Genomic DNA, 23,085 nt, shown 5'->3' with positions numbered 1-23,085 from the left:
TATCTGAAATTTGGACTTTATTTACATCCAAATACTTTTCTTTTCCCATCGTGTTACTCAGGAAGTTCAACTGTAATACCGTAGTTCTTCCAAATACATTAATATTTAATCAGTGCATACTGGAGATGAAAACAGCCAAAAAGAGAAGCTTGAGAATCATTCTGCCTTGACCTTGATGTCACACAGATTTAGTATAGAAGCTAGGTACAGCTAGAAGTTTCCAGGGGCAGAGATGCTTATGTCTATTACAGGTCTCACAAAACTAGAGGCACTCCCTGCTTGACCTGACTTTGCTGGCCTGGTCACACCCACAGCAGGTGCATGCATGCAGGCATGAAGCTTTCAGCATTTTCTTTTAACTGCTCAGCCCTGCCAAGTGTCTTTGTGTAAACTGGCATGGCTCTTACAACATTGCTAGAAGGTTTTCTGCAAGTCAGAAAATGGTTTTGCCCAATTCTACTGTGAATTCTCAACATTTAAGTATGTTACAAGTTTTTAATATTGTTATAATCAGAATTGTGTATCCTTCCTTATACAACAGAGATGCCTTTCATATTTATAATATAAAATCTCTCTCTTATGTTCACTCAAATGAGCAGAATTACACATCACATCACTGCAGCAATGCAAATCTCTACTTAGTTTACCTTTGGGCCATCAGGACCATGACCTCCAGCCATACCCTTTTCACCCTGGATTCCTGAGGCACCTGGTTCTCCCCTTTCCCCTGGATTGCCACGTTCTCCCTACAAAATGGAAGATTATAATTTATTTACAAGGCAGGATAGAATTCTGGTATCCTAAATACACCATAAGCGCAGTAGAGCCTGTGAACAAATTCTAGGAGAACTGATTAAATAAAAAATAGCTTTATGCTTTTGCTGTTAGAGGTGGAGGAAATATGTTGCTCGGCAAACTAAAAACTCTTATTTCACAGCATAAACCAAATAATTTAGCAGCTAGTACTCAACACCACTTCAGAAGCTACAAAATTATTAAAGATGGTAGATTTTACAGAAACTATCTTAAAACATATCCATATTTATGCCCATTTTGTTGGTGGGGAAAAAGGTCAAATACTGACTTTAGCTGTTAAAGTCCATGTTACGCACCAATTTCTAACCTCAGGGAACTGTTATGAATATTTAAACTCTGAAAGAAAACACTTACCCTGGGGCCCAATGGACCAACAGCTCCAGGATCTCCAGGCACACCCTAAGAACAAAATTCACCATTAGAATGAAATCATTATTCATAACTTTATAGTTATGGAAATTAGAGACAAACATTTTTATTTCCAAAGTACTGTGAATGTAGATGGCCAGTTCTAAATCCTATCTGTCAATGACAAGAGGTGATAGTCCAGCTCTGTCCAAGAACACAGATTATCGCAATTATTTTATGCCAAAGCAGTTTTTAGACAGCCTGCAGACTACATCAGTCAGTAAGTATTTTGAAACAGAGTGGGAAATTCAATTAAAGAAGAAAACATAAAACTACTTTATAAATTGTGTTCTTTTTAATGTTATGTTACACATACATTACCTGATCACCTGGCTTTCCTCCCTCACCTGGAGGACCTGGTGGCCCAGGCAAGCCCTGCAAAAAGTAAATAAAATGGTCACTAACATGATAGAAAGTTATGTAAATCCAGACTTAACTAGGACACCAAGATCATGAATGTTGCAGTACACTCAGAACAAGAACACACTCTCAAGAGGTCCCCAAGGGAAAGAGTTAAATGAATATTGAACCAAAGTGTTTCCCCCTCTCTAAATGAGATGGCAGCCCTTCCTTAAAATTTGCAGGACATCTCAGCCCTAAAAGTAAATTTCTCTATAAACAGATATTGATTTAATTAATACTTCATTATTAAGACAATTATTTTGCTACACATTTGGAACATTTTTGGAAAATCTTCAAAGTAAAACTGATTGACATCAAAGGTCCTCTCAAGAGATACAGAGCTGGTGTTTAATAAGCCTTTGCCAGTTTGGTTTAGTGCACAGCTGATATGAAAGTTATGGATCATTAATTATTCTGAACATCCTTGCCTTAGTTCTGAAGTTATATTATGCATCACTTGATTGAATTTCTCCAATTTAAGTTGATAAAGACATGGCTGTTTATTTTTAATTAAAAAAAAATAAAAATGAATGCACATACCTGAAACCCTGTAGGACCTGGAGGGCCTTGTTCTCCTCTTTCTCCTGCCAGACCCTACACAAAAGGAAGTAATAAGTAAACAGAACAGGAATATAAGCAGGCTCCACAATTTTTTCTTTTCTCTGACTATGCATATGTTTAATTAGATATTTATTTGCTAGACTTTTTTACTTATCCCAGGACAAGATGGCCTATATAAAAGAAGTAATAACAGTGTATCATTCCTTTAAAATCCTTCCCCTAAAGGTTCTTTGGTAACAGGAAAACACTCAGTTCCATTAAAACCAAGAAAGATGGCAAAATTAACTACAATAATTTTTTACTCCTTGCATAATTTTTTGTAATGGTTAGAAAAAGGAATTAGATTAATACTATATATATTTTAATACAAAGCTAGAAATTTTTCTAGGACAATTTTTCTTTAAATGTTTTTGGAATTTTTTGCTTGGAATCAGCAACTGGCATGAAGGTTGATAATAGAGGCCAAAAGAGGAGTGAGTGGATAGAATACCAGGCAGGCAGAGAGGTAAAAACTGACTTACTGGTGGGCCAACAGGACCAGAAGGGCCAACTTCACCATCTTTACCAGGGGCTCCCTACATTAAAATGACAGGGGAAGAAATCTTGTGTAATGAACACACATAACAGAAAAGCACCATTTTCCATAATCACTGCAAATAGCAGCCACACTCACTCTCTGTCCTGGGACTCCTGCATTGCCTGCTTCTCCAGGCTTTCCAGGATCACCCTAAATTGCAGAAATAAAAATGACCAGGTTTAGATATTTTTCACCCATAAAATATACAGAAATGGTTCAAGTCAAAAAGGGATTGCCATACTCACACTACTACCCTTTGGCCCAGGAAGGCCCATGCTGCCTGGCTGACCTCTGATTCCTATGGAACCTGCTGGACCTGGACGTCCATCTTCCCCAGGAGCACCCTGCAGAGATAAAGCATTTTCCACATTAAAGTCTAAATATATTTATTCATATGAATTTATTAATCCCAAGAAAATGCTTGTATATACAAAGAAAATAACATTAACCTGGCTTGGGCTTCACTTATCAGTCAAAATGTCTTTACAGAAGATGTAACGATAGCCACACTGCTGGATTTAACCAAATGCTATGCAATTATTAGAACTGAAACATGTACAAATAATTTATTGTGTCCTTAAAGCAACAACTAGGAAAATATTTAGTTCAGACATTTAACAATGATGCAGCAGCAATTTTGAAGTTAGGAATGTAAAGTGAACTATCAAAAGAGAAGATGAGCTTTAATAAAGAAAGAAAACTCAAGTTAATAAAAGCAATTTCAGTTAGGTGGGACCTTTGAATTATTGTGACATTAACTGAAAAGACTAATTTTTGTCACTTACCAAGGGGCCAAGCTTTCCTTCAGGGCCTTGAACACCTGGATTTCCTGTCAAACCCTAAAAGCAGAAATAGTATTGGTGTTAAGTCTATAATTCTATAACAATCAAGAAACATTAAAAAATCCCAAAGAAATGCCTGATTACTGCTGTAGCACAAAGTTCTCCATGTTAAATGTCTTCATCCTTGTAGTCATTTTACAGTTTCATCCCTCACTATCTTTGATTTTTCTTCTTCCTTTTCTTTCTTGCTTTACACCTCTTGAGCTTCTCACAGGCTCATCTTTATTTCTGCCATGATCTATATCACATTTTACTGCTCTCTTTATCCCCATTTTCTGATATTTTGAATTGTCCTCCAATAATTTCCCTGAAAAAAAAATCTCTAGGTGATATGTACCACTCAATCGTCTATGTTATCAATAACCAAGTCAATGAAGGTTGGCCTTCAATCCATGTTACCTGTGGCAACTGTGCTTTACAAACACATGCCTTCATTTGCATCAGCTGTTCTCAATCAGGGCTATTTCTCCTTTTGCTAAGACAAAATCTGTGCTTCCCACCATCAGCAGGAAGTAAAGACAGGTCTTTTGGCCTTCAGCTCCACTGAAACCAGTCTGCCCCTGCAAAACAGCTTCTGAATTCCCCAACATTCACTGCTGCCTTGGAAAAATGAAAGGTACCACGGTTTATAGGGTACTGCTCTCAGTCCCTTACCCTTGCACCTGGAAGGCCAGGCTCACCAGGACGTCCAGGATCTCCCTGACCTCCTTTAGGTCCAGAAGATCCTGCTGGACCACGTTCTCCTTGGGCTCCCTAGAAAGACACCAGTGAGCTACTAGTTAATACCAGAACAGTGACAGCAGGAGCAGGTGAAATAAAACCAGTATCTTCTATTGAGGACCTAGTTTTGCAAACAAAGTTACAAATCATTAATAGTTTTACTATTATTAGTTTGCTAATTATTACATTTTCTCCCCAAAATTATTACTTAAAAGATTCTCCTCCTTAAAGCAAGTTGATATAAGCACTTTAGAATCCCTGTATTTTTAGGAAGTAGGAATTTACAGAAGTACTAGACAAATGCCCACGTGAGTCACTTCCCTGGAAGTGTTAGAGCAGTTAGGAAAGCCAGATAAACCCATCTTTTAAGGGACATGTCTAGAAAATCACACCACACACAAAGAATAGGCAATTTTTCACAGAGCCCCCTCCTACACAGCAATACATAAAGCAATACAGGAGTAGAACAGGTCAATCCCTTATTGTTCAAAACAAGGAAGCTTTAAGCCAGTGACAAGCAAGCAAAGCTGAACATCATGGGAACTGAAAGTGACTTTTCCCAAAAAATTTTTGTCACAAAACATTCAGATCCCTTTTTAGCATTTGTAAATTGGATCTGCCTGTTTGCCCAGAAGCAGACATTTTTAATGGAACACTTCCTATTTGTATGTGTGAATGTATGAAGATTTAACAAACTACACCATAAAAGATGGACACTTTAATTTAATTTACCTTTGGTCCAGGCAAGCCATCAGAACCTGGAAAACCACGATTACCAGGAGCACCCTAGGAAAAGCAGTAGGTATGAGACAATTATCTTAATTCTTACACAGCTTATCACAAATAAAGGACCAGATTTATGGATTGAAGATTCATTTAATTTCCTTACAATTTTCTTACTTCAGTACTTTAACTTGGGGAGTGGGGTTATGACTTAAAAATGGTAAAAACATCAGTGTCTCATTCATGCATGCTGGACAGCTCCTTCTGTGTGAACAACCTCATTGAAAGCAAAGATGAACAGTTGTGCAGGTGTAGGAAAAAGTCTGCAATGACCTTGTCCTATCTCCATCCTTTCTCCTACCATACTATCCTGGGCACTGAATCTCCACATAAAAGTATCCAGTGTAAAAAAATAACACACAGTAGTAACCACTGCTAGGAAATGAAAGTTTGACTACACCCACAATCAAGCTGTAAGAACATCCACGGGTACGTCAAAAGGTTTTTCAGCTTAGCAGTGCATCTCTTAAGACATATTATTCCTGTAGATTTCTTACCCTCTCTCCAACAGGACCTGGTGGACCTACTGACCCTGGATCACCTCGAGGACCTCTTTTCCCTTCTTCACCTATGGGGCCAATGGGACCCTGGGGACCTTGTGGGCCCTAGTGAGAATAAGAAATTATTTTAGAAAATGTTTTTAAGCTCACCATTTCTCAGGCATATTGAAACAGCCTGTCTTCTGGACACTATAAACATTTTTCCAAATTAAGGAGAAAAAAAATAGTTAGGTCTTGGATCAGTTAAAGATAACAGCTTTTCAGCATCTGCTTTTCTCTTTTACAAGGTTTATAAGCTAATAAACTGTAATTCTGCAGTTGGGCTGGACACTGCTTCTTATAATCACCCACAATAATTTGTACTTTGTGAAGCTGCAAAGGAGTCAAAATTCAGTGAGGCTAATAGAAATTTTCAAAGGAGAAGACAGTGGTAAAGAAACTATTACTTCACCTCTATATTTTTGTTAGTTAATACATGATTATTTAACTGGTGATAAAGAAAAGCTGAAGATTGGTTGATAAACCAACTCAAACTCTGCAGTTGGTTTTCTCCCAAAAGTTATATGGTTATAAGTCTCTGTGTTTCCTTTTCATCTTAAAAAGTATATGGAGACTTACAGGTTCACCTTTGGGTCCTGCTTCTCCCTTGAAACCCGGGACACCAGGGTCTCCCTGAAAACAAACACATGAATAGCACCAGTAAAGTTACGTGTGCATAAACCACTTCATCATTTTGTATTATGCCATGAAACAAACATTTCCTAGTTTGTTCACTAACTTTAGGCAGTATAATAGGATGCTTATAATGGTTTGTCTTTACCCTTATCATGCTTGTTTATTATTAAGTTATCAAGACAAAAACCTAAATAAATTTCTTTTCCGAGGTTTATAAAGACACACTTCTTTTTCAAAGAAATAGTGGTATTTTGGATACACAGCAGATTCACAGGATCTGAATATGCTACTGCTGAATTTAAAGGAAGCCCACTGCTAACCCCTGCTTCAGTTCCATGGAGTGACACGTGCCAGGCACTACAACTCCCAAAAGGACAAAGACCCCATTACCGGCTGGCCTCGAATCCCGGGGGGGCCGGTGCTGCCCTGTGGTCCTGGGGAACCAGGGGGGCCTGATAATCCAGGGGGGCCTCCAGTGCCTGGAGATCCCTACAAATACAAACAGTAAGCACAGTAAGGAAACACAACCAAAACAAGGAAATAAAAGAAATTAACTTACACAATTTCTTCAACAGACTACTACTACAGGAACTAGGACTACTTACAGTAGGGCCCTTTGCACCAGGGGAACCATCTGTCCCTTCAGCACCCTAAAGATAAAGTACCAGTCATTAAAAGTCATTTTAATGAGATGGGCATCAATGACAAAAGCAGAAGATAGTTATTTTATCCACTTTACAAGACCAGAAAATAAAGGCTATTAAATAAATATAGCAACATATGCAAATGCTATAAACAGCAATAAAGCATGCAAGTTAATGTGATTTTTAATGTCGAATATCTTATGTTTAAGCTTAAGTTTTACAGTACTTTGAGGATTGTGTAATTTTCAGTTTTCCAATTTGTAATAAAAAGACAAAGAGTTATTGTCAATAAAATTAGCACAAATGAATGAGACATATTTTCTTTCGGAAAAAAAGGTAACTTGAGTAAAACCCCCCATAAACAGGTGAACATGCACATGTTGAGCACTGAGGGACTCAATCCAATGTACTTACAGGAAGACCTTGTGACCCAGCTGGGCCCTGAGGACCCGTTTCACCTCTTTGTCCTTGAGGACCTTCAGGACCTCGAGGACCTGTTGGACCTGCTTCACCCTAGGATTCCACATGAGAAAACAACTTCAGATTATTTTGCTCTAAAATGCAGCACTATAAAGTAATTCAAGAGGAATACTGAGCTTGTAACAGAAAACAAATTAATGTTTGAAATAGTTTATTATCCTTAAAATGCAATTTTGCTTACCTTATTTTGCTTCTATTAGTTCTAGGTGAATGCGAACATTAAAAGTATAGACAGGATTTTTTCTCAATGTATACAAGACAAGGAAACTCTGCAGAAAAGCAGCACTATCCAGGAGTCCAAATAAGATCAAGAACTATTCCAATTTTATGTCATCTAATGATCAAACTGGAAGGTAGCTTCTCCTTTTCAAAAGCTCCATCATGTGACAGCTTTTTTAAACATTTCCTTAGATAAAAATCTGCTGAGCCACACTAAAACATTTTATGACATGCAATACAAGGGCTATCATTTAACTGTACACTCCTCTTGTCTAGACTGTACTTTTTCCAAGAAAGGTTGGAGCAGATGATCCTAGAGGTCCCCTTGTATCCTGCTATTCCATGACTCTATGATTAAGTTGATACTGTTATTAAGACTTGTTTCCAAACACTGTCATGAATCTTGCCAACTTCACAACAACACAAAAACATCTGCTGATTTTGGCTACCTGACCAAATGAGTTTCTTCTTGTATAACATCTTCTAACCATGTTTTAGGAGTGTAAAGGGACAAAGAGGAGCAGCTGGATGCAGGCATGTATAAGAAGTATAAGGAAGCTGTATGAATTGTCTTTTCTATCTCTGAAGACACTGGCTCAAGGCTAAGAAGCAAAACAAAACAAAAAAAACCAAAAAAACCAACAACAAAAAAAGGCACTTTCTTGCAAAGCAAGAGAGGGAAGTGCTACAAAGACAGTGCTACAGCAAATGAAAGTTTTTCATTTCACAGCCCAATCACTTCAAGCCACAAAAGGTAGCACCTGTAATTTGCTCTGTTGTGATGAACTGCACACATCTGTTGGGGTTCAAGCATTTCCCCCTTATCAGTCTAGATCATCTGAAAAAGTTTTATTGGCCAAAACTAGAAGTTTCAGCACAAGAAGGTCCTGCCTTCATATTGTCTTCGACTTGCCCTCACAACCTCACTTCTATTCTGGACAAAATTCCTGAAGCACAGAATGGCAGTCATCTTATAATCCCCCCCTGGCACGAGTGAAAGGGAAAGCAAGGTATCTTAATAGTGGTGAATTTCAATTGCTTCATTTGGCTTTGGTTTTATCTTGTGTCTGAAGGTCTTGACTAAGTGTGATTTCACAGCAGCTCCTGGGGATCTGTACACGTCAGTCTGAACTCTGTGCAGTTAGTACACATTTTTAGTTGTGTGATCTTAGACATTTTAAAAAGACACTTTCTTTTTTTTTTTTTTTTTTTTACCTTTATGCCAGGAATACCAGGAAAACCTGGAGATCCAGTTATACCAAGTGGGCCCTAGAAAGACAGACACAAAGCTGTAATTCAGTGGTTTAGATCACACAGATTAGTATCTCATCACTGGGTAAATGTGGGTCTAGAAATACCTGTATTTTTTAGTCATAAAACATTTGATTATAACAAAACCAAAATAACTATAAATATCAGGTTTTTAAGTGATACATATACATTTTATGGAATTATGCTGCAGTTCTTTAATAATGTGTTTGCTGACTTCAGCAAAGCTACAGCTCTTGATTCAGCTATTAATGCCTGAATTGCAATGTACACAATTCATAGTGAACAATTATGGAATTAAGATTCCTAAATTCACTGAAAAATTCATTTGCAAGCTGTAAAACACAGACCTTGTATCAAAATTTCAGGGCTAGAGAGACAAAGATGTTTCCATTTCCATAAGGTCTTTTGTGCTGTACAGGACATTCAAGATAATTTTCTACTGTATTCCAAAGGCTTGGGAGGGCGGCACACAGTGGTTATTAATACTCACTGCAACACTGGTCCCAGATAATTCCTCTTTATCTTTTCCTGATTTTCTGTCTTTTTGTTAAATATTATTCATGCTGAGAAAAAATGTTCTATGTAACAAAGCTCTCCTGACAAAGTTAATCAGAGCAATCTGTCCCACTGTGCATTAATTACAGACAACATTTCTGCCATGACCTTGCACTGGGTTTCTACAGAACTGATGTAACAGTTCACCAAGTATATGTTTGAAAACCTATGTCCCAGTTTATTGGATCACAAATAATGTCTGCCAAATCTCTCTCGTTGCAGGAAGAGTTCCAGGATTAGGCTGTACCACTGCACTGACCCAAATAACAACACATTTCATTAACTCTTTCTCTGCTGGGAAACACGTGCATTGAGGATGAATATCTACCTTGTGACACTTCAGGTTCAGCTGAGCTCACATTTTATGCCAAAGAAAAATTACAAGCTTCATGTAAAACCTCACAACTTGCCACCCAGCTTCTTTTAACTTTATGGTTTGTTTTAAATACCAAAAAAAAAAAAAAAATTCTTTGTTTGCAAGTTTCTCCTAACAACCTACCTTTCCTTCATGATAAAATAATACACTAAATAATTGATTTTTGTAGCTTTTAGGTGCTTACACTCATCTTTTGAGCTTGTATTACAGTTAATTATTTCTTAATGAAGTGTTTAATAAAACAGTGTTCATTAAGATGACACAGGTAAATCAATTTTTCTCAGAACTTTATCAAGTAAATAAAGAGCATGAACAGAATGAAATTCTAACTGCAAGCAGGTGTGGTTTAGGGTTTTGAGGGAGGTTTTTTTGTGCAGTGCTTTTGGTGTGCTTGGTTGTTGGGTTTTGTGTTTGGTTTTTGATTTTTATTAAGGTGATCACAAAATGGTAAATGCTGACAATATCAGTGGGTAGAAGCTGTTACCCATATCCTATAAGTGATGCTTTCAGAAAAAAAGCAAACATAAATACCACAATTTTAAAGTGGAAGTTGGCTTTGCACAAATAGAAAACCATCACCAGTTTTCACATGCAAAAGCAACACAAAATTAACTCTGTGTGTGAGAATAATCCCTGACTCATGTGAATGCATACAAATGTATTTTGGAAATGCAGTAAGACTGGACTGCAGGATCAAAAGAAACATCCTTTGCTACACTGACAGTCTGAGTGTAAACAGCCATGTCTTCCTCTTGCAGCCCTGCTGCCATGGTGGGAGAACTTCAACAGCCCTGCAAGCCGGGCTTTCTCAGCTTGGCAGACATTCAGACACAGGTCTCCATCCTGCAGTTCAAAAAGTGACTGTCCTTAATTAAAAGGCCCGTTTACACATTTGCTAATGGAACAATTGCAGGGAGCAAGTTGTGCTATCTTCTTGCTGACAGCAAGCCTCATTTGCCAGCTTTGCATGTGAGGGAAGATAACATGCAATCATGAACTGCTTTAGATTGCAGTGCATGCACTTGAGGCACTTTCCTCCCTGCCATATGGGCTCCGTAAGAGCAGCAGAGCATCACCTCCCCAGGAGAGGCTATGGCCAACTCCTCTGCAAATTAAAACCTTTAGATGAAGTAAACTATAGAGGAAAATTTTGCAGAGGGCAGCACTAAAACTAAAACAAGTACAACTAGGAATCAGTCTCAGATAATTAATTCCAGATGCACTTGACTGATACCAGCAACTGCCAACATTTTTTTTTTCTGGTAGTGTCAAAAGGCTAGTGGAAATACAGAGTGAAAAAGTGGGTGATTGAGAACCAATCACTTACCATTGGGCCTGGCTTCCCAGGCATACCATGCTGGCCACGTCCACCCTAGACACAAAAATAGAAAATACAGAGTATTTGTAAGAACTCTACCTATTTTTTAATTATTTACTGTCAGCATGTGTGATAAAACTAAGGTATACTAAGGTGATTGAAGAAATGCTGGATTGCACATTCCTCCAAACACTGGAATGGAAAACTTCTGGAAGAAATTATGCTCCCATTTGAGTTAATGGATTTTTCTATTTTCAGAAAGGACAATATTTTGAGAGTGCCATTGTATGGGGCACATGACACAAGTGGATCATATAAAAGTCATGGAGAGATATGTCAGAAAAACAGTACTTGACACTGGATGCAAAAGCAGCAGGATGAAAGTTCTAATTCAAATATGATCTCATGTCAAGGATAATCCCTGTTTTTGCTGAGAATCAAAATATTTTTAAGAAGATAGCCTTATGATCTGAAATTAAATTTTTAGATTTCATCTAAATTGAAATCTGAATTGAAAGACTTAACCTTAACTTTCATTTTAAACCTTGTTCCAGACAAACTGAAACATTATTTCCTGTTCAGTAATTTTTCCTGAAAACAACCTCTCACAAGAAATCCAACAGAAACACAGAAGACATTTTTATATCCCAGAAAACATACTGTGAGGATATTTGGACTCATGGGCAGCTCTTCTATGAGAAGTTACCATACAGTTACCACTTTCATTTTAAACTGTTTTCAACTTTTAAAATTTATGGTACAGATGTCACCCCACAAAACTGTTCAGCCCTGTAGCAGGACTCACAACATAAGTGACTAGCAAGTCACATGAACTAACACTTTCAGGCTCAGGGATTTAAATTGAAGTGAATAAGAGAGGAATTACAAGAGAGAAGGAAGATTCTACTTACAGGGGCACCCTGTGGTCCAATTCGTCCTCTTTCTCCTGGCATTCCCCTAGGTCCCTTGAAGAAAGAGCAAAAAGTGCATTATTCAGGAGATCATCATGTCAGAATAAAAAAAAAAAGGGTTGGTTTTTTTTTTCACCCCTGCAGGATAACTTATCTTGTCCTATAGCAGAAAAGAAGTAGCAGCTCATAAAAATCCTTACAGCTTCACAGGCTTGCCAGTGGAAATTTAATAAACTGTAATTTCTGGTTTTCCATTCCAACAGTATTTCCAGTTCTAAACACATTAGAATAAATTCTTTACATACTTACCCATGACAATAATGCAACTTCTTTCACTAAATCTCATTCACAAATTAGATTCCACTTCAGGGATATTACATTCTACACACAACATAGTTCTTCACAGAGAGATGCCATTATCTGATATCAGAAAGAGGCTTTACCTCCAGGAGCACTGCTGAGAGTAAATTTTTGTCATGTAACACTATTCATGCATACTTAGTTGTCCAAAACCACATGTGAATGAAAAATATTCTTAAAAAAAAGTTTCTCCATTTCACTTCCAGTTCATGTATATTTACTCCCACTGTAACCTCCAAAACTCTCTGTCCATGGTTTTCTCAACCAGTTCATTCCTGATCTAAATTACACCAGTTCTACCTCAGAACAACCCAAGTCAGTTTTTCTCATGTTGAAATCACTCCAAACGTGGCATCAACATGTAAAAAAGAAAACACTATCACCCTACACTTACATGAGCTGGGAAACCATCACCACACCTACAGCCAAGTCTCTGCTGAGCCTTCTGACTTATCACTATTACCTATGTCTGTGAATGGAGGGGAAGAACAGCTTAAAGTGGACCAAATTCACTTTCAGAGTAATAGAAAACAAGCCTTCATGAAGAGAAAGTTCAGCTCCATAAACTCAAATGCAGATATCAAAGCCCTGCAATTCCCACTGGCAGTAGTATTTACAATCACTTCTGCAACACCCAATGCATGTGACACTCACTAGAGGACCTGTTGGACCCATGGCTCCAGTCGGTCCGGACTCTCCCTAGAAAAGGAAAGGAAATTATTAGAGAAATGGGTGAAAAGAAAATTGAGTCACATCTCACCTCTGTGCTCTGTGCTTATGTTGGACCTCAGGGGCAGATTTGCACAGGTACCTGTGTGCATCACACATGGCAAGGACACTGCTCCCCACTCTGATGGAAATGCCATGTTTATGTGTTCTCAGGGTTTATGTGCTGTCTGCCAAGACTGCTGAAAGTGGTAGGCAATCTTGGGAAAGCAATATTTTCTTACACAAACTCTCCTTAACTACTAATCTCACATTTAAATTTAGATTTTGGAAGATTCACTTCATTTACTACGTTTTTAATCTAAAGGAATAGTTCTCTCCCACATTCAATTATCACCTACGCCAGGCCAAAAATGCTTCAGCATCAGCACTGATGAAAGTGGAAAAGCCTGAAACAAGTGTTCTATTCTCTTTTAAAATATCTTTTAAGCTATCTTGAAAGGACCGTCTCCAGCTGGCTATCCTGTGTTACCACTGTTTTGATCTGAAGCAGTAAGAGTGGTGCAGTGCCAATGGAGATCAAAAATTCTGAGAATAAACTAATAAAATGGTCAGTTTGATTATAATACATTCCCTCTCCAATGCCTGTTTCTTTTAAGCCAATCACAATTTGAAAGAGGAGGGTCAGGTTTTAGTTATGCATTGCTTTATTTGATTATATTTAAAAATGTTCAACTTGATCCCGTAGAGCCAACAAGAACCACGAACAGTCCAAGTGGAGAACTGCAAGATGTGCACGGGCCCTTTGTTAACAGACTCTGCTGTTCAGTATTACACACATGTCACAAATGGAGCACTCAGCTCACCCAGTGATCCCTCACAGGCCTAAAGCAGCTCCAGCTGCAGCTAGGATTGGCACTTTTGGATTCTTTGCCCCATATAAAGGACAGAGAGGGTACAAAGCTGTCAAAAGATCTCCTGCATTTCAACATTTTGGTATTACACAAAACATGCTTAATCATTTATTTGTTTTGGCCATAGAAATACCTTTGCTCCAGCTGCTCCAATTTCACCTTTTGGACCATCAAGTCCTTTCAATCCCTGTAAGTTATAAAAATACAAAGAAATTGTATTTATATACGTACACACAGAGAATACTCCCACTATTATTGTTAAAGTAACTTGATATTGAAGTATTAAGAATGGATCTGAGGTGGTAAGAGTAAGAAAAGAAAAAAAATAAAGAAGAAAAAAACAGATGGAATAAAGTTTTTAAACATTTCCTAAATGGAAACCATTTGTACAAGGTACATTTCCCTGGATTTGGTTTCCTTTTTAAAACAAAAAAGTTTTTTAAAAAAATCCTAAAACAACAAGGAAGAGGCTCTGAGCCATAGGAAACCAATTTATTCCTCCCTGAAGTAAAATTCTGGCCAGAAAACTTGGTAATTTGTAATCACTCCATGTTGCAAACATATCCACCTCTCAAGTTCCCCACCCTAATGCAAGACTTGCCAACAAAGTGAGAGAACTGTCAGGTTTGCGCCTCCTGAAGCTTGGCAGGGCTCATGCAAGCTCCTTCCAGATTCCCAGAACATTTGAAATAGAGTAAAAAAGCACTGGAGCATGTAATACAAAGGTCAGCTTAAAGGGGAATAGCACTGATTCTCTGCAAGGCCCTCTTTCTCACAAATGCCAGTATTTCTGCTACAGCTGCCTCGTCTGTAGTGTAGGCAAATTCTGCACAGATGCAAAGAAAAATCTTCATTCTGAAACTGCCAGGAAGTGTCATATCTATATCAGAGGGAAAACCTTGTCTCTTACCCGGTGACCCTTGAGACCTGGGAGACCAGGAGCACCAGGAAAGCCTCGAGGGCCCTAGGTAGGAAAAACGAGAAAAAACAAATATAATCCTGATTCTGCAGATAAACCCAGCAATCATTGTACTAACAGGGATAAGGGCAGCAACAATACTAATATTGCTAACACTCTTTCATCTTCATCATAGTGAGGAACAGCATTTGAGCAGCTCACAGATGATACAGCCTTGAATTGATTCCCAGCATTATTCACATTTTTACTGACATTAAAAGCTTTATCATTTATATTGTTGTGTGATCAAAGTTTAAGTTTCAGCAAAAGTAATGAAATAAGATGAGTGGCAGGTCAAGTTTTGAGGGTTAATATGGGCAAATATTAGTTAAGCTGAGATCAAAATTCAGAACAAACACTTAAAATTAACTAGAAACTCAGACCTGCAAACTGTACCTGTTCTTTCAGAATATGTCAGTCCAGAAACATGATAAACAACTGCTACCAAAACACATTTAGCAATTAAATCAAAGCTCTCTTGCACTTAGCTTCCTACCAAGTTTCTCTGGAGGGCTAACAGAAGTGTCTTGTTTCAGAATATTGGCAATATGAATTTAGAACTGAAATCTCAGATAAGAACAGTTATCATCTCAGCAACAAAACACTGACCTGGAGCCTAGGAGTGAGCTAAGACAGGGACTTCAGATACTGAATGGCAGAACTTTCCACTCATAATTAAAAGCAATACTGATGAGTCACATCAGGATGAAGCAATAAGGAACCAGTATCATATGATGACATATGATTACTTTGCTTAAATTTAAATAATCATGCTCTTACTGGAGATCCTGGAAATCCAGGCTCACCGGATTGTCCTGGTCTACCAGGTTCACCCTAAGGAAAGAGAAAAAAAAAAGGATCACATTAAAACAGGAGACTTGAAAATGGACTTTTTGTATCATTCTTCCACTCAAACAAATGAGGACATTCACACCAGCATTATGCATCCTCTCTTTGCTGTAACAATGTCAATGACATAAATCAACTGCATATGTGCCTAGCAAATGTGCATTATGCACATTAACTCACAAAGGGTTTTTAACCAAGAACTGGGAAAACTGAGTGTTGAGTCCACAATATATCCCAGTCATCAGGAGATGGTGCTGCCACCTGGTTTTCCTGGGAATTAATGAGTCAACCTCCTGTCATCTTCAGACAGAGCATCAAACTGCTGTTATTTCCCACTGGAACAGCAATTTTAAACCGCATTTTTGCTTGTGACTCTCCTTCTGTTTAAAAGTTTTAATACATGTATAATTTCATTCTAGGACAGTAACTATTTTCTGTGTGTTGCAATAGGAAAAATAATATGGTGAAACAAAACAAGTATATTTTGAAGAAGAGTCAAAGCCTACCAGAGTCACAGCCAAATATTCCTTTACATGCATCAGCCAGTTCAAATACACCCAGAACGCCAGGATGCAGGAATATGAAAGGCTTCAGAAAAATAGTTTCAGGGCAGAGAGAAGGCAAAATGCTTCACAAATGCAATTAACAACGCCCAAACAAAGGAAATGCGGGAAGTTCTTAGAGCACTGTCAAGATTTGACTTCCCTGCACTGAGAGTTAACTGTTGCCAAGGATTCTTAAAAGTCCTTGTACAGTTTAATGGGCAGGTAGCTGTTACATAATTAATTTCTATACTAAAATGGCATCTGCAGTTTTCTAACTAATTTCCAAGTTAAAAATTACAGTTCAGATGGATTTAGTGTGATTTACAAACAACTAATATACACCCACCAGTAAGGTCTTGGGCTACTGTTGAGCAGTACATATACACCCATATAATATATATAAAACATACATTTTACATACATGTAGGCATACATAGAAAAAGAAAAAAAATCAGTTAGGAGCATAAACAATTATAATTTTTTTAAAAAATCAAATACTAAAATCTTATCCAGACACACGTGTATGCTGCCATTACAGCTCTTCTAACCCAACATGCAATCCCAAAAGAGAGGAGATGCCTCCAAGTGACTCCCTGTGATTTATTTTTATGTTTGATTTCAAGAAAGATTATCTCAGTTAAGAACTTACTGAGGCAAGAAATAGAGATGGTGCTAGACTTTAGGTATGATGATGTCACGTAAGGAAAAGAAAGGAGGGGTTGGGAAACAGTTGCCAAGATTCACAGTTGTGATGCTGGATTTAATGAGGAGAACAATTACAAAGGAAAGCAGACAATAGTAGTTAGAACAGGCACATCTGTTGGTTAGTCACTGCCTCACAGATGCCAATGTTTGTTTTATTAAAAATAAAACAAGATACAAAGAATAACAAACTTACATCTTCACCAGGTTTGCCTGGAGGTCCCTCTGGTCCACGAGAACCAACTGGCCCCTAAGAAATTAACATATTTGTTGAGAAGTCAGTTTAGCCATCACTTAAATATCTATTTACTCCATTTCAAAGTCTGGTTTTACAAAAACAGATGTAGAAAAAGGAAGATTTGATGCCTCAGCACATTTGCTCAGTTTTGTGCTGCTCTTTCTAACCATCCTGACCCTAGAAAACCTGCATTATAGTAGAAGAAAATACAGGATGGATTCTTTAGGAAAAAACCCCAAAACATTAAAAATCACAGTTGCTGTTTGCTTCAAATCTCTGGCTCTTGTTTTTACTTTTGAATCATTTTGTTGCCTCAAAAAAATATTCTCAACATCCTTTTTGTAAGTTACACTATCAGGTATGGTTTTACTAGTGCCTAACCATTCTCAGGCCTGTGCTGGAAAAGTGAGAATGATTGTTTCTAATATAATCATTGCTATTCACATTTAAAACGACTCAAATTCACTGATCCATGACAACACACTTTGAACACCACATCTCTTCACTGAAGTTACTTAATAGTTTCAGCTGAAACAACATGACAAAAAATCTGTTCTGAAATTAAAAAGTATAGCATATTTTCAATTCTGTTGTAGAAATGTTTGCATTTATTGGTCTTACCATAGGTCCTGGATCTCCAGGTTCACCAGGTGGGCCTGTGGGACCAGCACCACCCTAAAATTAACCAAAGATTAATGCAGTTACAAATTCCAAAAGCAATTAGAAAGATATAATTTAAAATCCATGACCAGGAAAATCACAGCCTATGGCTGAGAGTCTGCATTCTAATTCAGAACCAGTTCACATTTCCATAGGAGTGAAAGTTGGATACTAAAACCCCTCAAGCTGTAGATAAATCCTGTGCCATACAGAAACCCCCCTGGAAACTTAACACCATGCCAATACTGAAACAAGAACAGTCTCCATTTTCATTGCTGCTCACTCATTAAAAAATGAGTTGGGTTAAAACCCAGTTAAAGATCTAATAAACTGTTCTTTTGGAGCCAATTTCTGTGCATAGAGTCCATCTGGAGCAGAGTCCTTGTTTAAATTCCCTTCTGGATGTAGGTGCACTCAGCCACAAGTCACTGAGGATGGACACTGCCCCAGAGATGCACAAACCCCTCTCACCACGAGCTCTGCCTTCAGATCTGGCCAATTTAATCCCCTCAGGTGAAGCACTCACTTGTTTTCCTTGGAGACCCTGAGGACCTCTTGGACCCACTGGACCCTGTTGAACACACAATTTGTTACACATTGGAAAACAACCTTTCCTGTGTAAGATTCACCCTACAAAGGGCAAAATGGTCTGATAGTGACCACCAGCATTTCTACAGTCTGAAAGGTTTCTACTCAGAAAACTGGCATTATGAAACACAAACAGATGCTGAATAAAATCTTCAAAGTCCAAAAGCCAGGAGTGTAATTTCATTAGCAGCTGAAAATATGGACTTGGCTGCTTCTTCCAACCTCACAATCTCTGGAATCACAATAACCAAACTGCTTGTCTAGCTCCATGAAAAAAATGTGGTAACAAAATAAGAGTTGGGGGGAATAGTCTTCACTTGAAGGGAATGTCATTTCTCAGATAAATCTCATAATGGAATCAATGACAAAAGAAATTAATCTTCTTGTTCTCAGTCAAGCTGAAAAGCAGTAATGAAAGGACGTGTTTAAATGTATCATACAAACCACCAAAAGAGCTTTCCAAATCATTGTGGTTAGTTACACAAAAGTTAGATTGTCCCTTAGAAAGTGTCATGGAACTTTCAGGAACAATCTCAAACCTAATTGTAACTTGTAACACGAAATATTATTATCTTATTTGAAAGTAATTATCTTGGTTCTAGGAATGCAAAAATACCTATAACAGACAACCATTCATTTTGACAGAAATTCAAGACTTATGTATTTTAAAATTCAATAATTGTTTTACTAATTTTTAAAAAGCAAATGTAGAAGAGTTATCAATGGGCCACTGAAAAAAAAAAAAGCTAATGAACATTAGAAACAAAACACTCTTTCAGCTGTCAGTTACCCAGTTTACAAGAGAATGAAAAAAAGAATGTCACATAACATGACAAAAAGTGAGTACCAACTGACTTTAGCAGACTTTGTGTAACACCATAGATATATTAATATTAAATTTAAACATATTTGAGACTGATAACAGAAGAGGCAGTACAAGAGATGTGACACCTTGAGAAAAACTGAGTGAAAGGATTAAGCAAAATAATGAAAGCAACAAAGTAGGACAGACTTGTGGAACAAATCATTTTATGTTCAGAAAGCAAATTCACTGAAGTGAGACATTCATCAAAAAGTTCTTTGAAGAAATCACTGCAAAAGTTAGTCCTAAGTTGAAGTATCAAATTATCTTGGGAACCCTTCATATGGCATTGGAACTGATTATGAAGGCTACTAGTAGGGACTTTGATAAACTCACAGGCAGTACAATCACTAAAGGATGGTTTTCTTCAGAATGAATGTTAAAAATATCAGTAAAGAGGGTAGCAGTGTTTCCAAGTTATCAAATGTGAAGAGAGGTATTATTAATAAACAACCCCAAGAGTTCCAGAAGAGATAACTTAGGGTAGTGAAACAGCTCTCACAGACAGCAGAAAGTTTCAGTGTCACCATTAAGTCCCCAATGCACTCAAAGTAAAGAGCATATCTAAATAGTGAGAGATTCCAGTGCAAAAAGGAGAGACAGGAAGTCTGTCTTGAAACAACAAAGCATAGATTTGAGTTAAGAGCTGTTTTTGAAAGTATTTTTTTTTAATTACTACCAAAAAAACCTTGATTTGATGTCACATGTGAAAAGATGTTACATATTTGTTTATTCTGCTTTGTGTTATACCTGACAACTTTCAGTCACTCTGCATTGACTCAAGAGGAGCTAGTTTTTAATCCTGTACCTTACCATTAGTAGCTGCTATATTCAGAAGGACAGATGGATAGAGGTGGGAGAAGAAGCTGTCATTTAAAAGAAAAACACTTTTTTCCCCAGGTACTGTGCAAAACTCTACTAGAATATACTGTACATCCAGGTTCTAGAGGCACAGGAAGCTGTAGAGGATGAATTGCCTTTTGGGTTTTGGACGTGCACTCTACTTCCAGCCTCTCTTACAGTACAGGGCTAATGTGGTCTTACCACTGCACCAGGCATCAGTCCCATCTGACTACCAAGTCCAGACTTCTCATCCAGTCCTGCCATCTGAGCTGAAAAGGGCTGGAAAAATAAGATGGGTGATTTTAGCTGTAAGTCATGGTGATGGTTTGTAAGGCAAAAATCCATGCAATCACATCTTCATCATTTACCTTGCTTTTGCAGTGATAACAGCACAATCCTTGGTTTAAACACTAAACCAAAATGTGTCTCTCCTGTAAATTTGAGGTGTTTAACACTTCAAAGACCACATGAATACATTATATGCTTATTATTCTATTTCCACTTTAATATTAAACAAGTATAAAATGACCAAAAAAGAGGAAAGCCTCCCACTAAATTAATTACGTTTTTTCATGATTTACAAATCTAGACCAAAACTGCCGTATTCCTTCATGTCTTCTAAGTCTTCGTTTTTTTTTCACTTATCATGCTTCAAGTTCAGAAACATCTTAAGATAAATGGAAATGTAACTGATTTCATGATGACAAATTTGAATTTTTATGCATCTTGCCCTTATCCAGCAAAGCTGAAAGCCACTGCTGTTCGTATCAATTAACAGAGACCAATGAGCTAGAGAAACTTCAGTGCCCTCCTTCTTATGCAAGGATATAGTTGAAATCAACAGTTTTATTTTGCTTCATTCAGAGCCAGAGCCTCATTCATAGCAGGCCAGAGCTTACAGAGGCTGAAAACAAGCAACAGCTCAAACACAGATTCAAATCTCCCAACATTTACAGTTGGTTCCTCATTAGATTGGCCCCCAAACACATTTTCTAAAGGCTGGAGATTGCCTTTAGAGGTCAGAGACAGGAATACAAGCAAAAAATGTCTTAGATTTCCAGCCACACCTTTCTTCCATATTTTCTGTGGAATTCTATGTAGGATAACAGCCTAGCATCCATTATGGTGCTTCTGTGATTCTAAGAGATTCCTGTGTGCTGAAGATATTTACTTGGGCTGAGCCTGCTGGATTCAGAACTGTCGGAAAATGTGTCTAGATCATGAAATGCTGCCCAAATTTGCAAGCTTTTGGCCTAACATGAATATTGTAGATTTTTGTCACTGTAGCTATTGTTTTCAGTAACATCTCAGGAACAATGGAATGAGAAATCATAACAGGTGTCCAAACAGCAATAAATGTGTAACTGAATACACTTGACAAATTCAAATATTTAATTATCAACCATAATTAGTAGCCAATAGAAGGAGGAGGATAAAAAAGTTTTGCAGAATACCTTGTCTGTATCTATAAGGCTGGTTAGCATTGCTTTCACAAACAATTTCTGTCTTCTCAGTGTTTGAATACTTCCAGCAAGAAGTATTATCAACTATATTTTAGTTTCTCTCATTAGTTATTTATAATTCGCTTATCTTAATTTTCACTTTTCTATATTCCTAATTTGGTGCACTCATTTCCTCTGTACTATTGCTCACATCCCTTGGCTGGTGGAAGTAAAAGAACCCTTGTGGTGATTCTAGATTGGGGCAGTTTGGCTTTGCTAGATGCTGTGAAAGGTGCATCCCAGGTTTCTCACACTGAACTTGTCCCAGTTTTTGGCAGAATGTGCAGTGCCACTAGCTGCTGCCCCTCATGACTGGGAGACAGGAAGTGTGGGCACAGCATTCCATGGTCATGGAAAGTCACTGTTTATGCAAATAAATATCATGTGGATCTGGTCCAACACCCCACATGGAGCTAGAGCAAATGTAAAACTTACCCTGCTTATTCCATCTGGTCCTGGGTGAGTGGGATGCCCTGGAGGACCAGGGTCACCAGGCTGGCCAGGGATACCAGGTTCCCCATCAATCCCTTGAGGACCACGAGGACCCTATTAAAAAAAGTCAGGAATGCCAGCATTTTGCAAAGGTATTCACTGAAATAATTTTAACTGGCAAACACATGCCTTTTGGGATAAATCTGCATTTCTGCAGAAACATCTTCAAACAAACAACATCCCTAAAGCTCTGTTCCCACCTTCAGATCGGAAGCACTGAGTGAAATTAATCATGAATCCAATACTTAAGTAAACTGCAGTAATTTCTATCACAGACTTTAATAGAAACTCAGGGTTCCAATTATTCCATACTAGAGTATACCATTCCTGAAAAACTCTTTGGCTTTGCACACTGTATAGAATGAAGTTAATTCACTTCTAAAATGAATACAGGTCAGATAAGTGTAAATATACATGGAGGCTTAGGAAACACAGCCTACTTGACATCATGAATGGTTTAGCCAGTTCATAGCACTGTTGAATTCTCAACACAGTTATAATACCAGAAGTGCAGGGAAAGTTACCTGGTGTTAAAGTCACCTCTAGGTAGTATTTACAGAATAGGTCAGAGCCCATCCTGTGGCTCTCATTTTAACATGTCTCCCACTTTTAATTCCTAAACTGCACTCAACTCATATAAGAACTAAAATTAAATACGGAGGCAGCTAATAAAACATTAGTTGAACAAAATGAGTACTAATGGGACCAATACAGACACACTTCAATCATAAATACAGACTTTAAAGTGCTTGTTACTACTTTTCTTCATTAGAATAAAATGCCTGACCAAGGCAAGGAAATGTTTTAGACTATGTAATGAGCTCTTCCATTTTAAGGATCCTTAAAC

At 37.7% G+C, this 23,085-nt stretch overlaps 1 protein-coding gene across 2 annotated transcripts in view; it reads right to left on the bottom strand.

Annotated features, from left to right (window-relative positions):
• COL5A2 (collagen type V alpha 2 chain) overlaps nucleotides 1–23,085 on the bottom strand; it is a 98,048-nt gene that overhangs the window by 18,061 nt on the left and 56,902 nt on the right. For both annotated transcript variants that reach the window (XM_041403455.1, XM_041403456.1), the window contains exons 7-33: nucleotides 22,182–22,292; nucleotides 20,446–20,523; nucleotides 18,478–18,522; nucleotides 17,913–17,966; nucleotides 17,250–17,303; nucleotides 15,738–15,791; nucleotides 14,910–14,963; nucleotides 14,133–14,186; nucleotides 13,074–13,118; nucleotides 12,060–12,113; nucleotides 11,158–11,202; nucleotides 8,843–8,896; nucleotides 7,343–7,441; nucleotides 6,890–6,934; nucleotides 6,675–6,773; nucleotides 6,228–6,281; nucleotides 5,607–5,714; nucleotides 5,059–5,112; nucleotides 4,261–4,359; nucleotides 3,550–3,603; nucleotides 3,010–3,108; nucleotides 2,861–2,914; nucleotides 2,709–2,762; nucleotides 2,167–2,220; nucleotides 1,546–1,599; nucleotides 1,171–1,215; nucleotides 648–746 (exon numbers count right to left, since the gene is read on the bottom strand). In XM_041403455.1, coding sequence (XP_041259389.1) covers nucleotides 648–746; nucleotides 1,171–1,215; nucleotides 1,546–1,599; nucleotides 2,167–2,220; nucleotides 2,709–2,762; nucleotides 2,861–2,914; nucleotides 3,010–3,108; nucleotides 3,550–3,603; nucleotides 4,261–4,359; nucleotides 5,059–5,112; nucleotides 5,607–5,714; nucleotides 6,228–6,281; nucleotides 6,675–6,773; nucleotides 6,890–6,934; nucleotides 7,343–7,441; nucleotides 8,843–8,896; nucleotides 11,158–11,202; nucleotides 12,060–12,113; nucleotides 13,074–13,118; nucleotides 14,133–14,186; nucleotides 14,910–14,963; nucleotides 15,738–15,791; nucleotides 17,250–17,303; nucleotides 17,913–17,966; nucleotides 18,478–18,522; nucleotides 20,446–20,523; nucleotides 22,182–22,292 — 1,773 coding nt within the window. The remainder of the gene's footprint in view (nucleotides 1–647; nucleotides 747–1,170; nucleotides 1,216–1,545; nucleotides 1,600–2,166; nucleotides 2,221–2,708; nucleotides 2,763–2,860; nucleotides 2,915–3,009; nucleotides 3,109–3,549; nucleotides 3,604–4,260; nucleotides 4,360–5,058; nucleotides 5,113–5,606; nucleotides 5,715–6,227; nucleotides 6,282–6,674; nucleotides 6,774–6,889; nucleotides 6,935–7,342; nucleotides 7,442–8,842; nucleotides 8,897–11,157; nucleotides 11,203–12,059; nucleotides 12,114–13,073; nucleotides 13,119–14,132; nucleotides 14,187–14,909; nucleotides 14,964–15,737; nucleotides 15,792–17,249; nucleotides 17,304–17,912; nucleotides 17,967–18,477; nucleotides 18,523–20,445; nucleotides 20,524–22,181; nucleotides 22,293–23,085) is intronic.

This window comes from Onychostruthus taczanowskii, unplaced genomic scaffold (genome assembly GCF_017590055.1).
Source record: "Onychostruthus taczanowskii isolate IOZ18803 unplaced genomic scaffold, ASM1759005v1 scaffold20, whole genome shotgun sequence".
Taxonomy (NCBI): domain Eukaryota; kingdom Metazoa; phylum Chordata; class Aves; order Passeriformes; family Passeridae; genus Onychostruthus; species Onychostruthus taczanowskii.
This window is presented reverse-complemented; position numbering and strand designations above follow the sequence as displayed.